This window comes from Carcharhinus amblyrhynchos, chromosome 2, assembly GCF_965287045.1.
Source record: "Carcharhinus amblyrhynchos chromosome 2, sCarAmb.v2.hapA, whole genome shotgun sequence".
Taxonomy (NCBI): Eukaryota; Metazoa; Chordata; class Chondrichthyes; order Carcharhiniformes; family Carcharhinidae; genus Carcharhinus; species Carcharhinus amblyrhynchos.
In genome coordinates this window covers 98,357,109-98,372,240 of record NC_137325.1, presented here as the reverse complement: position 1 = coordinate 98,372,240, position 15,132 = coordinate 98,357,109, and the positions used below count along the sequence as shown (strand labels likewise).

The 15,132-nt window shown below is 43.3% G+C and overlaps 1 protein-coding gene across 9 annotated transcripts in view; it reads left to right on the top strand.

Moving 5' to 3' along the window:
- The window catches only part of tbc1d5 (TBC1 domain family, member 5), a 478,503-nt gene extending 463,642 nt beyond the window's left edge, over window positions 1-14,861 (top strand). For all 9 annotated transcript variants that reach the window (XM_080209683.1, XM_080209656.1, XM_080209674.1 and 6 more), the window contains one exon: window positions 9,124-14,861. In XM_080209683.1, the coding sequence (XP_080065809.1) occupies window positions 9,124-9,450 (327 nt within the window). In that variant the 3' untranslated portion in view covers window positions 9,451-14,861. The remainder of the gene's footprint in view (window positions 1-9,123) is intronic.
- Window positions 14,862-15,132: the final 271 nt, after the last annotated feature.

Below are 15,132 nucleotides of genomic sequence, written 5' to 3'. Positions count from 1 at the left end.
TCTGGAGGAGGGAGCCGAGTGTACGGTGTCGAAATTTGCTGATGACACAAAGATAAGAGGAACAGCAAATTGTGCGGATGGTGTGGAAAGTCTGCAGAGGGATCTAGATAGGCTGAGCGAGTGGGTGAGGACCTGGCAGATGGAATACAATGTTGGCAAGTGTGAGGTTATCCACTTTGGTAGGAATAAGAACATAAGAACATAAGAAATAGGAGCAGGAGTAGGCCATCTGGCCCTTCGAGCCTGCCCCGCCATTCAATAAGATCATGGCTGATCTGTCGTGGCTCAGTTCCACTTTCCCGCCCTCTCCCCATAACCCTTAATCCCCTCTCTTATCAAAAACCCATCAACCCGCTTCTTAAAAATATTTAGCGAGGCAGCCTCCACCACTTCAACGGGCAGAGAATTCCAGAGATTCACCACCCTTTGAGTGAAGAAGTTCCTCCTCAACTCCGTTCTGAACTGCCCCCCCTTTATCTTGAGGCTGTGCCCCCTAGTCCTACTGTCTTTTTTGAGCGGGAAGAGTCTTTCCACCTCTATCCTATCCATCCCATTCATCATCTTATACGTCTCAATGAGATCTCCCCTCATTCTTCTAAACTCTAACGAGTACAAGCCTAGTTTATTCAGCCTCTCCTCATAGCTCAACCCCCTCAACTCCGGTATCAGCCTAGTAAACCTCCTCTGCACTCCCTCCAAGGCCAAAATATCTTTGCGCAGGTGCGGCGCCCAAAACTGCACACAGTACTCCAGCTGCGGCCTCACCAATGCCCTATACAGCTGCAGCAAGACCTCCCTACTTTTATATTCAATCCCCCTCGCTATGAAGGCCAGCATCCCATTCGCCTTCCTGACCACCTGCTGCACCTGCAGGCTGGGTTTTTGCGACTCATGCACAAGGACCCCGAGGTCCCTCTGCACCGTCGCCTGCTGCAGTTTTTCGCCACGTAAGTAATAGTCCTTCCTACCATTCTTCCTACCAAAGTGGACCACCTCACACTTGCCAACATTAAATTCCATTTGCCATTTCCTGGCCCATTCACCCAGCCTATCTAGATCCTTCTGCAGACTCTCCACACCCTCCGCACAATTTGCCTTTCCCCCAATCTTGGTGTCATCAGCAAATTTCGACACCCTACACTCGGTTCCCTCCTCCAGATCATCTATATAATAGTAGGAAGGACTACTACTTACAGGGCGAAAAGCTGCAGCATGCTACGGTGCAGAGGGACCTGGGGGTCCTTGTGCATGAGTCGCAAAAACCCAGCCTACAGGTGCAGCAGGTGGTCAGGAAGGCAAATGGGTTGCTGGCCTTCATAGCGAGGGGGATTGAATATAAAAGTAGGGAGGTCTTGCTGCAACTGTACAGGGCACTGGTGAGGCCGCAGCTGGAGTACTGTGTGCAGTTTTGGTCGCCACACTTGCACAAGGATATTTTGGCCTTGGAGGGAGTGCAGAGGAGGTTCACTAGACTGATACCGGAGTTGAGGGGGTTGAACTATGAAGAGAGGCTGAATAGACTGGGCTTATACTCGTTAGAGTTTAGAAGGATGAGGGGGGATCTTATTGAGACATATAAGAAGATGAAAGGCATGGATAGGGTAGAGGTGGAGAGGTTCTTCCCGCTCAGAAAGGACAGCAGGACTAGAGGGCACAGCCTCAAGATAAGGGGGTGGGCAGTTTAGAACGGAGTTGAGGAGGAACTTCTTCACTCAAAGGGTGGTGAATCTCTGGAATTCTCTGCCCATTGAAGTAGTGGAGGCTACCTCGCTAAATATATTTAAGACGCGGGTAGATAGGTTTTTGGTAGGCAAGGGGATTAAGGGTTATGGGGAGAAAGCGGGAATGTGGAACTGAGCCACTTCAGATCAGCCATGATCTTATTGAATGGCGGGGCAGGCTTGAAGGGCTAGATGGCCTACTCCTGCTCCTATTTCTTATGTTTACCAGTTCAAAAACACATACCTCAATGGGACCTAACATATAGAACATTACGGCGCAGTCCAGGCCCTTCAGCCCTCATGTTGCGCTGACCCGTGAAACCAATCTAAAGCCCATCCAATCTACACTATTCCAATATCATCCATATGTTTATCCAATGACCATTTAAATGCCCTTAATGTAGGCGAATCCGCTACTGTTGCAGGCAGGGCATTCCACGCTCTTACTACTCTTTGAGTAAAGAACCTACCTCTGACATCTGTCCTATATCTATCACCCCTCAAATTAAAGCAATGTTCCCTTGTGCTGGCCATCTCCATCCGAGGAAAAAGCTTCACACTGTCCACCCTACCTAATCCTCTGATCATCTTATATGCCTCTATTAAGTCACCTGTTAACCTTCTCTGTAATGAAAACAGCCTCAAGTCCCTCAGCCTTTCCTCATAAGACCTTCCCACCATACCAGGCAACATCCAGGTAAATCTCCTCTGCACCCTTTCCAATGCTTCCACATCCTTCCTGTAATGCGGCGACCAGAACTGTATGCAATACTCCAAGTGCGGCCGCGCCAGAGTTTTGTACAGCTGCAATATGACTTCATGGCTCCTAAACTCAATCCCACAACCAATAAAAGCTAACACACCTTACACCTTCTTAACAACCCCATCAATCTGGGTGTCAACTTTCAGGGATCTATGCGCGTGGACACCGAGATCTCTCTGCTCATCCACCCTACTAAATAACTTACCATTAGCCCAGTAATCTATATTCTTGTTACTCCTTCCTAAGTGAATCACTTCACACTTTCCTGCATTAAACTCCATTTGCCACCTCTCAGCCGAGCTCTGCAGCTTATCTATGTCCCTCTGTAACCTGAAACATCCTTCCACACTGTCCACAACTCCACCAACTTTAGCATCATCCATAAATTTGCTAACCCATCCTTCTACGCCCTCATCCAGGTCATTTATAAAAATAACAAACAGCAGTGACCCCAAAACATATCCTTGCGGTGTACAACTAGCAACCGAACTCCAGCATGAACATTTCCCATCAACCACCATCCTCTGTCTTCTTGCAACTAGCCAATTTCTGAACCAGACCTAGTTCTAGAGTAGCCTCATGATCACAATCTGTTGAGCACACCACTCTCTGAGTCACGGCAGGCTGGAGCAGGGATGTCCCATGATGTTGGCACTTGGAGGATTTCTGGAGGCTGAGTTCCGGTCAGATGACAAGCCTCCAGACTCGGTCATGCCTCAGTTGCTGGAACTCCAAAGGCAAGGGAGGGAAAATCAAGAAGGGATAGCTGGTATACTCAGATTGAAATGCTGCATAGAGATATCTATGTGTACGTTAGTGTATGTTTAAACTGGACCAGATGCTAGGCAAGACGACAGCTCAGTGACTATCACTGTTTGCTGTGCAGACACATGGATTTGGGCCAGTGTCTGTGGGAGTTTGCACATTCTCCCCGTGCTTGTGTGGGTTTTCTCCGGGTGCTCCAGTTTCCTCCCACACCCCAAAGCTGTACTATTAGGCTGATTGGAGGTAATAAATTGTCCCTAAATTAGTTTTCCCTCAATATGGAATGCCATAAGCATAGATCAGGGTCATGGGTGGAGGGGGGACGGGTAATGTTAAAGTGGCGGCGCAGGCTCATTGGGCCGAAGGGCCTGTTTCCCAGTCTGTTTTTGTTCTTTGTTCTATCTGTCCACCTTATGTCTGAGGTGATTGTGCCAACATTCCAATGCAACAAGGTGAACAGAGCCAGGGTGGCAGCCACTGTAGAGACCTTGTTGTAAGGCTTTTGTCCTGCACTGCTCCATTACATGCATTCCATGGTGCAGGGACTTGCTGGGATCCATCAGTGTCAATGACAAAAGACGGCAGGACTTCTTGAGCTCACTCCAGCTCTTCCTCTAATCCAGAGAAGAAGCCAGGGGCCCTCGGGCACCGATAACGAAATGGACCAGTTGGTGCACACCCCAGGGCCATTCACCTAGGTGATATCGGGAGTGTCCCATCCATCTGAATCCTCTCTTCCTGTGACTGCTTCAGTTCCACAAGCTGTGGGGGGTAGCACTGCCCCACTGCAGGATCCAAAGGATGCCCAACAAGGTCACCACAGGCAGCTGGGTATGGCAGACAGAATGCTGCCTCCACCTCCACTGTGGATGTTGAGGATGCACCAAGGCTTAGCAGCAGGGTTAGAAAGGTTAAGAAGTTTGAGTTGTACAGCATGGACATGGATGTTAAGCTTTCATACATAAATGTTCACCTCTGTTAATAAATTCACACAAATTGCATCCTTTCTGGGGCTCCTGTCCCTGATGAGTTGTGTCCCAGTAGTTCTGACCCGAAAGCCTGATTCCCACGCAGGTTAAAAGCAGGGTGCTCAGTCCAGGGCTTCCCCCATGTGCTTTGTGCAAGATTGTCAACACATGGTGGCATTCCTTCACAATGACTGAACACATCAGTCATATCCGTTTCTTGCAGGGAATGAGGACATCTCCCACAATGCACAAGGCTACCGTCAGTCATTCTAGTCATTGTCCATGGGTGTTTTTTGCATTTTTGAGGTGTGGCTGCACCCCCACTGCCATCCTATCTGCTTCAGCTTCTGGTGACGTTGAACCTGAATGGCACTGCTCACAAAAGATGCCTTAGGATCAGAAGTGAAACATTCCCTGCCACGTTGTCCTGGCATGACCCTAATCATAGAGAACAAGGGAGCTGCCATCAGCCAGACAGGAGTCAGGCATTAATAGAAGCTCTGGGAGGATCAAGGTGCTTTCCCCACTGCAAGTCGTCATCATCCTTCTGGAATATAGGGACTGTAGACAGAAGCCTTATCACAGTGTGTGTGTGCTGCCATCAGTCAGACAGGAAAGCAGTGCTCACAGAAGCCATATTAATTGTGGCCTCACGGGATTTCCTTGTCACTCTCCATGAATCTAGCGGCAGTGAGTGCGTCCCGAGCTTGTCTACCTCAGCTGGACATTGTCATTGCCTCATCATTAACTTCCTCTCCTTCGAGGATCTCCTCAGCCTTAACCCTTCAATATCCTCCTTATCACGGGAAATGTGCCCCTTCTTCATCTCAACAGTTCCTCCCATGCCCCATTGCAGCACCAGGTTGTTCAGGACACTGCAGACAATACAATGCACGATCCTCTGTGGATTGTATTGCAGGGCTCCACCAGACCAGTCCAGGCGCTGGAACCTCATCTTCAGCATCCCTATGGCCTGCTCCACCAGAGTGCGAGTTGCAGCACAAGCCTCAATGTATTTTGTTCCAGCTGCATTCTGTGGCCTCAGCACAGGCATCATCAGCTACCTCCTCAGTGGGTAAACCCTTGTCCCTGAGAGGTCAGTCCTGCAGCCTCTGTCAACCAGAAACTTGAAGAAATCCCACAACACCAGTTTAGCATCCAAACAGGTTTTGGACTCTAAACTGATGTTGTGGGATTTCTTTCTGTTTTACCCCAGTCCAACGCCAGCATCTCCACATCATAACCAGAAACTTGTCAGGGATCTGAGAGCAGCTCAGAGTATGTGAGTTGTGCACACTCCCCAGGAATTGAACACACAGCTGCAGGGTGTATTTGGTGTGGTCACAGACCAGCTGAACATTGAGTGAGTAGGGGCCCTTGGAGTTGACTGCCTGATGCCCCGGAAATCTGAATGCCACGTGAGTGCACCTGTGGAAAACCAGAAATTTGTGCAAAGCCCATCGATCTGGAATCCTGGCTTTCCTGATTCCAGTCAAAATGGACAAAGCTGTTCATTATCAGCATGGTACCCATGTCCTGGAAAGATGTTTGATATTTCTCCAAACTAAACTTTTAAAGAGGAACACCACAAAAGGTCACTTGTGGTGCCCTGGAAGGAGCCACTTGTGTGAAAATTAAGCACCACAGTATGATTCAACAACACTGGCAGCAGGTGCCCTCCAAGTCCGCGTGGTGCCAAATCCTGTAGAAGGTGATTGATGCGTCCAGCTTTTGAAACTCAATGCCATTGAAGGGGTAAGAACGGCAAGGAAACGCTGTGTCGTTTAATCTTGTTAATCAATTATTCTATACCCACGTGAAAGTCCTTACTTGCTGGAGCTCCCCAAACTTGGGTAAGTATCCCTTTAGGGAGGAGAGGTATTGTACAAGAAAGCCAAAAGGTAATTATAAATTTCTCAGTGACTTGATAGTAATCCCTAAGTATCTGTTATTTTTCCATAATATTTCAAAACACGAGGATCAATATTCCACCTGTCAGCCAGTCAGGAGAAAATTGTCCTGCGTTTCAGCAAGCTATCAAAAAAATTGAGTTGGTTTCAGTCTGTTAATTGTACCATATCCTCATTCTTCACAATTTCGGTTTATATTTTCATGTTAAGCTTGGTTTTTCTTGGCCATTTGACCCATTTTGTTGTTCCAAAATTATGATTTACTTTCTTTGAGATATTTTCTATCATTTTATGTCACTATAATTTGTATTAAATAGAACGTAAATTTAATGGTGTTCCTCTTTAAGAGTTTAGTTCGGAGAAATATCAAACTTTCAAACATCTTTCCAGCTCGTAGGTATCATGCTGGTAAAGGAAAATGTTGATGCCAGATACGTTTAGAATGATCCATGATGGTTCTAAGCATCAACATATATTACAAGTCTGGTTAAAAAAATACTCATTTTAACATGTCATTGAAGCTTCTGCGACACAGATTCTTCACCCAATTGATTAAATACATCAAATTTTCAACCATTGTGTAAATTTTGCAGCAGTGACAGAAAGAGCATGAAAGTATATGTTACCAAAGGAAATCTGTAAAAATTCCCAATATCTTGATTTAATTATTCAGTATAATATTGAAAATGTTATCCTCTTAACTTCAAATTGATTATCATAACAAATCTAACTAGAGCAAAGTGCTTCTTAACTGGGCAAAGTGCAGACAGTTAACTGACCCGCCAAGGGGTGAGTGGAGAAGTTGATAGGTGAATTATGTTTTGATGCTCTTATGCAACTTTTACCAGGTGGTTAGTGTGATTTTCTCATCGGCCAAAGACTAGGTCACGTGCTCTATCAATCATGAACTGGTGAGGTTAGCTGGCTTTAACAAGCAGGGATTTTTAAAATGGGAAATTGGTAAATTTACAAGTTGCGTACCATTGTTTAGGCAAAATTGAGCAATGTTATTACATGAAATAAAAGTCTTTTATTGTATTGAAGGGATAAAATATAATACACAACAATGCAAGAGGACTGATTTTGAGAAAAAGAATATGAAATAAAAAAGTACACCAAAGCAGCATTTCAAAGTTAAAATCAATAGCAGGACATGAATAAAGCTGTGAGCAAGACAAGTGACATGTGGATTCCTAGGATTTAAAAAAGCATTAAACCTCTGATTTAAATACTAACCCTATACAAATCACTGGTTAGGTAGCATATGCAATATTGTGCCAAATTGCCTTATTTTAAAAAAGATATCAAGATCATGAAAAGGGTACAGGGGTGACATATTAAGGAAATACTAAGAGTAAGAGGCTTTAATTGCGAGAGACATTAGAAGAAGCAGGCTTCCCTTCACTAAAATATATAAAGAAATCTAGTAAAGGTACTCAAAATGGTTATGATGAGTTTTTACTAAAGTAAATTGAGGGGGGATAATTTATTCTAGTGGTGAATAAGTAACTGAAGGACACAAAATCAAGATTGTCAGGAGAAATGAAAGGGGTCAGGAGGTAACTTTTACAAAAGGTTGTTGTGCCATAGAATATCCAGTAACATCCATAATAAGTGAATTGGAAAACTATTTCAAAAATAAAAATGTAACAGGTTATAAAGAAAGAGCAGTGGACTAGGACACTGTGAACTAGTACAGCTGTGAGGAGACGTATGGCTTCCTTGTGCAGTATGTTTCTTTGTGATGTTTAGTAGGAGTTTCATTTAAAAATATTGTAAAAGATTTTAGAAAAAAACTTGAGAAAGTTTTACATCTCTTTATGCCCAATACATAGCTTCAGACCTACCCAGTTAAAATCCTGATTTCTTTGTTCTTTGGATTTGTACCCGTTTAGTTCATAGAGCATCCTGACTGTGAAATGCCCAATTTCTTTAATATTTTGTGTAAATGAAACTTAGTGAAAAAAGTAAAGTTTATTAGTCACAAATAAGCTTGCATTAACACTGCAATGAAGTTACTGTGAAATTCCCCTAGTCACTACACTTCAGCGCCTGTTAGGGTTAATGCACCTAACCAACACATCTTTCAGACTGTGGGTGGAAACCAGAACATCTGGAGAAAACCCACGCAGAAACAGGGAGAACATGCAAACTCCACACAGACAGTGAACCAAGCAGGGAATCGAACCTATGTCCCTGGGGCTGTGAGGCAGCAGTGCTAATCACTGTGCTACCATGTCGCCCACTGTGCCACTGTCTGGAATATAGGTTATGTAAATACAGATGTAACCTTTTTAAATAGCTGAATATGTTAATCAACTTAATATATCAATTTGAATTTTTATTATTTTGAGTTTAAAGATTATATGTGATTAATCAATATTGGTCTCAATTTTCTAAAGATTAATATTTATTTTTAATCATAAAATGGTTACAACACTGAAGAAGATCATTTGGCCCCTTTGTGTACATACTAACCTGCTGTGAGAGCAGCTGAGATAGTGTCACTTCCCTACCTTTTCCCCTTGGTGCTGCAAATGCTTTTCCCTTCAGATACTAATTTGTTTTTGAAAGCCACAATTGAATCTGCCTCCAACACACCGTCAGACAGTGCATTTCAGATCCTAACTACTCATGCATAAAAAAGATTTTTCTCATGTCACCTCTGGTGTTTTTTTTTTGATAATCAGTTTAAATTGGTGTTTTCTGGTCTTCTTTCTTCAACCAATGGGATCAGCTTCTCCCTATCTTACACTCTACGCCACTATCAAATCTCCTCTCAACCATCTCGTCCCTAAGGAGAACGAAGCCACCTTCCCCAAATATCCTGGTAATTGAAGTCCCTCATCATTCTCATACCATTCTCGTAAATCTTTTCTGCACCCTCTTCAATGCTTTGACATCCTTTGTAAAGTATCATTCTGATCCTTATGCAAAGGTTTGTTTTAGGAATTTGTGGTGTAGTATTCTGTAACTATTGCTATGTTTATTTCTAGGTCACCTCACTGACTTCCCTGAATTCAGAAGGTAGAAGTTCAGATGACTACATCTTAGTCTCTAAAGAAGATGATGACTTGGTGCATGAGCATCCTTCTGAAAAATTGGAAACAACAGGAGCTGCATCAGAGAAGCATCAAATTTCACAGGTGTCTAACATCTCTGAAGCAATTCGAAAACAAACGCAGCAATCTCCAGTTTTTTCTGACCCTCTGACCAGTGGAGCTCTGGAGTCACCATCCAGCAACTCAGAATCGAGTCCAGATGATGACAGTAGCAACAGCAAGGATTCTGATTTCACTATTGTCAGCCCACTGGACATCTGAATTTGTTTCCAGTCAGCATTGGTCTCCATGTTGGTAGTAAACCTATTATCTGCACGCTAATAAAATTCTGTACGGATTGCTTGACAACTGCAACACTCCTCTCTCTCAGTCAGAAAATGATATAAAGTTTGTAAGGCTCCTTACAGTGTGTCCTTGTGACTTAATAATGTATATTGGATTGTAGTTGAATGATGGATCGTAGTTAAATTATGTGAATTTACATTCAGTGTCCATCTCACATTCACACCAGTTATAGATATCTTTATGCCTAACATGACCATATATTCTAAACCAGGTCTGGGAACATACAGCTTGACACCCACCCACAGTATCCACAGCCACGGAAAGCACGCTGATCCAGCTCCCAGGACATCCGACTTCAGCTGCTGCTCTGCACACTACCAGCGGCCCCCAGTACATGGGACATTTTGGCTCCTGAGCCATTTCTCAGGAAAACGGCAGAATCTGGGAACTGTTCAGGAATTGATTGGGGCAGGGTGGACTCCAAGCATATGCATTTCAGCCCAGAGCGAGGTCAAAAAAAGGAGATTGCCAACTTTTCCAACGATTGAAACTCAGACCAGCCGCTATATTAATCACCACAGGGTAGCTCAGGTTATATGACTCCTGATTTGAACAGGCATAGCCTTAGTAGTTAGGATATTCATGTGGGAATGAATTTCATTAACTGGGGACTCTTCAGGCATATTTACTGGGACAATAGTATCTGATCCAGGAACTGTCCTCAAAGGTGGGGACACACAGTCAACTGACTTTAGCCTTCTGTCCCAAATAGTTCTAACTGCTTAGCAACCATTTTAGCTCTTCAAGATTTAATTTTATCAAATGGGCTTCCTGCTTGACATGTCCTGTGAACCATATTTTGATACAAAGGCTGTGCATGTCTTTGTTGATATAGAAATCTATCTGGGAGGATATGTCTATTTGAATGCACTGTATCCTCTATCTCACCCAAGTAACAATGGGAGTTTTTTGTGTATGGGGCCAACTGGGGCTCATGGGAGGGTTTGTAGGAGGAGAAGAGTCAGAGGGAAGGGCAGTGACCTCACCCCCTCTCCATCACTGATGCTAGGCCTATCAATCAGACACTGAGTATCCATGAATGAGGGGCATCCCCTTACAAAGATGCAGGTCAACCCAAAAGGGTTTGCTTGAGGCCTGTGGAATGAACAGGAGAGCCATGTGAGTCCCATTTAATCTCTGAGCCAAAAATTAAATTCCATTGGGTTTAGTGGTAATTGGTGTCAAGTGGCTCTTTAATGAATCTAATTGACATACCGCTGCTGGCAGACAGGATTCCCGTATCAGGCCCTTCTGTCACTTAATTGGGACCATTCTCCCAAACAGTGAAACTGCTGCAGATACCCCCAGCATCGTGCCCACTCTATTGGGCTCATTTAACTTCTGCCCATAGCTTCAAAGGCTGAAATTGGTGTGGATATTACTAATAATAAAGAGAGATATTTGGGATATGGAAGGTATTTATTAAATCTGTTACCTCCAACTTTGTGCTGGCATTTTAAAATGCTGAGGAAGTATTAACGTCTAATCCCTCTGACTGTTGTGGAAGTGATGTGGTCACGAATTTATAACAGGAGTACATGACCCTTTTATTCACTGTAACCATCCCTTAGTAATGGAAATGCAATTAATACTTTGCATCTGGTAATGATTAAACAATGAGCTTAGAATAATGCTATTTTATTAATCTGCCAATTTGGTTTGATGTCTTTGTGGTTTTGTTGCCTTTCTGCTAATTGCTGTTTGATTGCATCAGCAATATTGCACTGAAATGGGTGTTTACATTGTGCTTCCAATTATAGAAATGGTGTCTTTTTATTCAGCTGTTGTATCTCATGTAAGTGCCCATACCTAGGAGCATTTTGCAAAGCTCGGTACTGGGAATTTCATAAATCGCAAGTCAATATTGCTAAGTAATTAGTTCAAAAAGTAGCTGCCTGACTATTTTATACTGTTTCTACTAAGAGAACCTGCTATGTCCTACCAAATTGTTATAGTAACACAGATGTCCCTGCATTTAACAGTATATGTTCCTGCGAGTTATTTTGCTGCAATGTTTAATTTTGTATATCGTACATATATAATGGTCTGGTATATAACTGAGAAAATCACTGGAATTTATTGTACCAACATTCACTATAATGATTTAGTGTAAAATCGCATTTAATACAAGATCTCAAATGTTCAGTGAACTACCCGCAAAATTCTTAGAATGTAAACTGAATGCTATAACCAAATTATGTGCTTACTAAAGTATTGGCTTGTTATATAAGAACTAATGTTGTTAAACCAAATTGTCAGATAAAGACTTTTTTTTACAGAATAAGCTTAGACTCCTACATAATAGATCATAGAATCATAAAATGATTGCAGTGCAGAAATAGGCCATTTGGCCTGTCTTGCCTGTGCTGGCCCTTTGATGGAGAAATTCATCTGGTGCCACTTCCCCATCTTTTCACCTTAGCCCTGAAAATGTTTCATTTTCAGTTAAGGATTTGACACTGCCTCCACCACACTCTCAGGCAGTGCATTCCAAATCCTAACCACTCGCTGCCTGATAAAGCTTTTCCTTGTTTCATTCTTTTTCCACTAGTTCTTGATCCTTCCACTAATGGAAATAGTTTCTCTCTATGTACTCTGTCCAAACCTCTCATAATTTTGAATACCTCTATCAAATCTTTCAACTTTCTCTTCTCCAAAGACAACAGTTCTAAATTCTCCAATCTTCCTATATAACTGAAGTTCCTTATCCCTGGAACCATTCTCATAAATCTTTGCTGCGCCCTCCCTAATGCCTTCACATTCTTCCTAAAATGTGGGGCCCAGAACTGCATGCAGTACTCCAGTTAAGGCTGAACCAGTGTTTTAACATAATTTCCTTGCTATTTTACTCTATGGGCAGGATTTGCCAGCTGGACTCGCCCCAAGGCTGGAAAATCCTATCCGTGTCAATGGATCTTTACACGGTCCATCCCCGCCCGTTATGAATGATGGGACGAGAAAATTCTGCCCCATGTCTCCATTGATAAAATCCAGGATGCCAAATGCTTTACAAACCACTCTCTCAACCTGTCCTGCTATTTTCAATGATTTGTATGTCAACATAGAAATTGGTAGCAGGAATGGGCCATTTGGCCCTTGAGCCTTCTCTACCACTAAATTAAGATCATTGCTGATCTGATTGTTGTCTCAATGCCACTTTCCAACCTAACCACTGATACTCTTTGATAAAGTATTCATTCAATACCTCAACCATGCTCCCTGTCTCAATGAGCAAATCCTCTTTTAGGTTCCTCATTGCTCCTACTCTTTTCCATCTTTGTGTTATTGATATGTTTACAGGAGACTTGGATTCCCTTTTATGTTAGCTGCCAGCTACATTCCCTTTGCTTCTCATTTGTTCTTTTTCACTTTCACTCTGAACCTTCTATATTCAGCTTTGCCCTGAATTGTGATTTACGTTTATTATAAGCGTAAAATAAAAGTCAAATACTGTGGATGCTGGAAATCTGAAATAAAAACAGAAAATGTTAGAAAAAAAACAACAGATTTGGCAGTATCTGTGGAGAGAAAAACAGTGAATGTTTTGAGTCCATATAAGTCTTCATCCTCCAAGGTGCTGTGCAGCCATTCGGTGATATTCTTGATCTTTGCAACGGCAGGGGGTGGGAGGGGAATGTGCCATTCTGGATACACATCTGCATGTGGAGAAGCACCTCTCTGCTCCCTCAACTATCAAATCTCCTATAACTAGTACTCTTTCAATCTCTGCCCGTTGAAGTGGTGGAAGCTGCCTCGCTAAATATTTTTAAGACGCGGGTTGATGGGTTTTTGATAAGCGAGGGGATTAAGGGTTATGGGGAGAGGGCGGGAATGTGGAACTGAGCCACGACAGATCAGCCATGATCTTATTGAATGGCGGGGCAGGCTCGAAGGGCTAGATGCCCTACTCCTGCTCCTATTTCTTATGTTCTTATGTTCTATGAAGTTGGGTCTGGCTGCACGCCCAAGATGAGCCATCAGTTTAATCGGTATTCACAGTGAGGTGCACTGAACTCCTGTATTACCTCCCTGGACCTTCTTCATTAACTCACAGTCATCCATTCCCTTTATTCTCACACGTCCTTTAGCTGGGGGTAACCACATCTGTAAAATAGGTGCCCACAAAGCTTTCAACCTAAAGGATGCAGCACAGTATCGCCAGTTGCTGCTTAAGCTCTGAAATCTGGAACTCAAGCTGTTCTAGTTGATGACACATCCAACGCATAAGGTTAGCATGACACAAAAAGCCCTGGAATTCCCATATGAAACAGAATATGCATTCCAGAGATCGGTGTCCTGTCATTCCTCTATTAGATAATAAAACCAACTACTTAAAAAAAGACCCAACAGCTACTTTTCTTCTGTCACTTAAATATTTGGAAGTGAATTGAAATATTTTACTTAAACCTTGTTATAAAGCAACTAATATCTCTGCTCCTTAGTCTAATTTTCAAACTTTGGAGAATGGGAAACACTACTCTCAAGCTGATCAACTCATAGACTTGTGATTTGTTTTCTTTCTCAGTTCAGTGACGCTGATCCACTGCATCTGTTTCACACTGATCCTGACCTGCTACGCACTCCTCCCGGTCTGTTTCACAATAATCCTGCTCTGCTACACACACCTCCCAGTCTACTTCACTATAATCCTGCCCTGATGCACACTCCTTCAGTCTGCTTCATAATACTCCTGACCTGCTGCATACTGCTCCTGGCCTGTTTTACACTGATCCTAACCTGCTGCACACTCCCTCCCGGTCTGCTTCAGAATGATCCTGCCCTGCCACACGCTCCTCCTGGTCTGTTTCACAGTGATCCTGACCTGCTGCACACTGCTCCCGATCTGCTTCACGGTGATCCTGACCTGTTGCACACTCCTCCCGGTCTGCTTCAGAATGATCCTGCCCTGCCACACGCTCCTCCCAATCTGCTTCACAGTGATCCTGACCTGTTGCACACTCCTCCCGGTCTGCTTCAGAATGATCCTGCCCTGCCACACGCTCCTCCCAATCTGCTTCACAGTGATCCTGACCTTTTGCACACTCCTCCTGGTCTGCTTCAGAATGATTCTGCCCTGCTGCACACTGCTCCCGATCTGCTTCACGGTGATCCTGACCTGCTGTATACTTGTCCCAGCCTGCTTCAGTGTTCCTGACTTGCTGCATTCTCCTGCTGGTTTACAGGAGTCCTGACGTACTGCGCTAAGACAAAGTCAGACTTACAACCTGTATTTTATTTTCTGAACTGAGTTTCATCAAGACATGATGGGGACAGCTAATGAAGCGCAACATGTTTAATGATCTGATATGTTGCTGACCCTCAATAAATAAAATGTTCAACAAATCATAGCTCAAACTTGACTTATTTCAGCAGCCTGCTTTTAAAAACTATTAGGCCTAAACTGTAAACATAAAACATCGTAAGATGAGAAAAGAGATAAATATGTCTGATTTTGGATGTATTTATTCAAATTAACCCACCACAGATAAAGGTTCCAAGCAGATGAAGTTTTATTTCATTTGTTCAGAGTGTGGGAACTGCTAGCAAGGCCCAAATTGCCATGAGCTGCTTTCTTGAACCACTGTAATTCGCATGGTA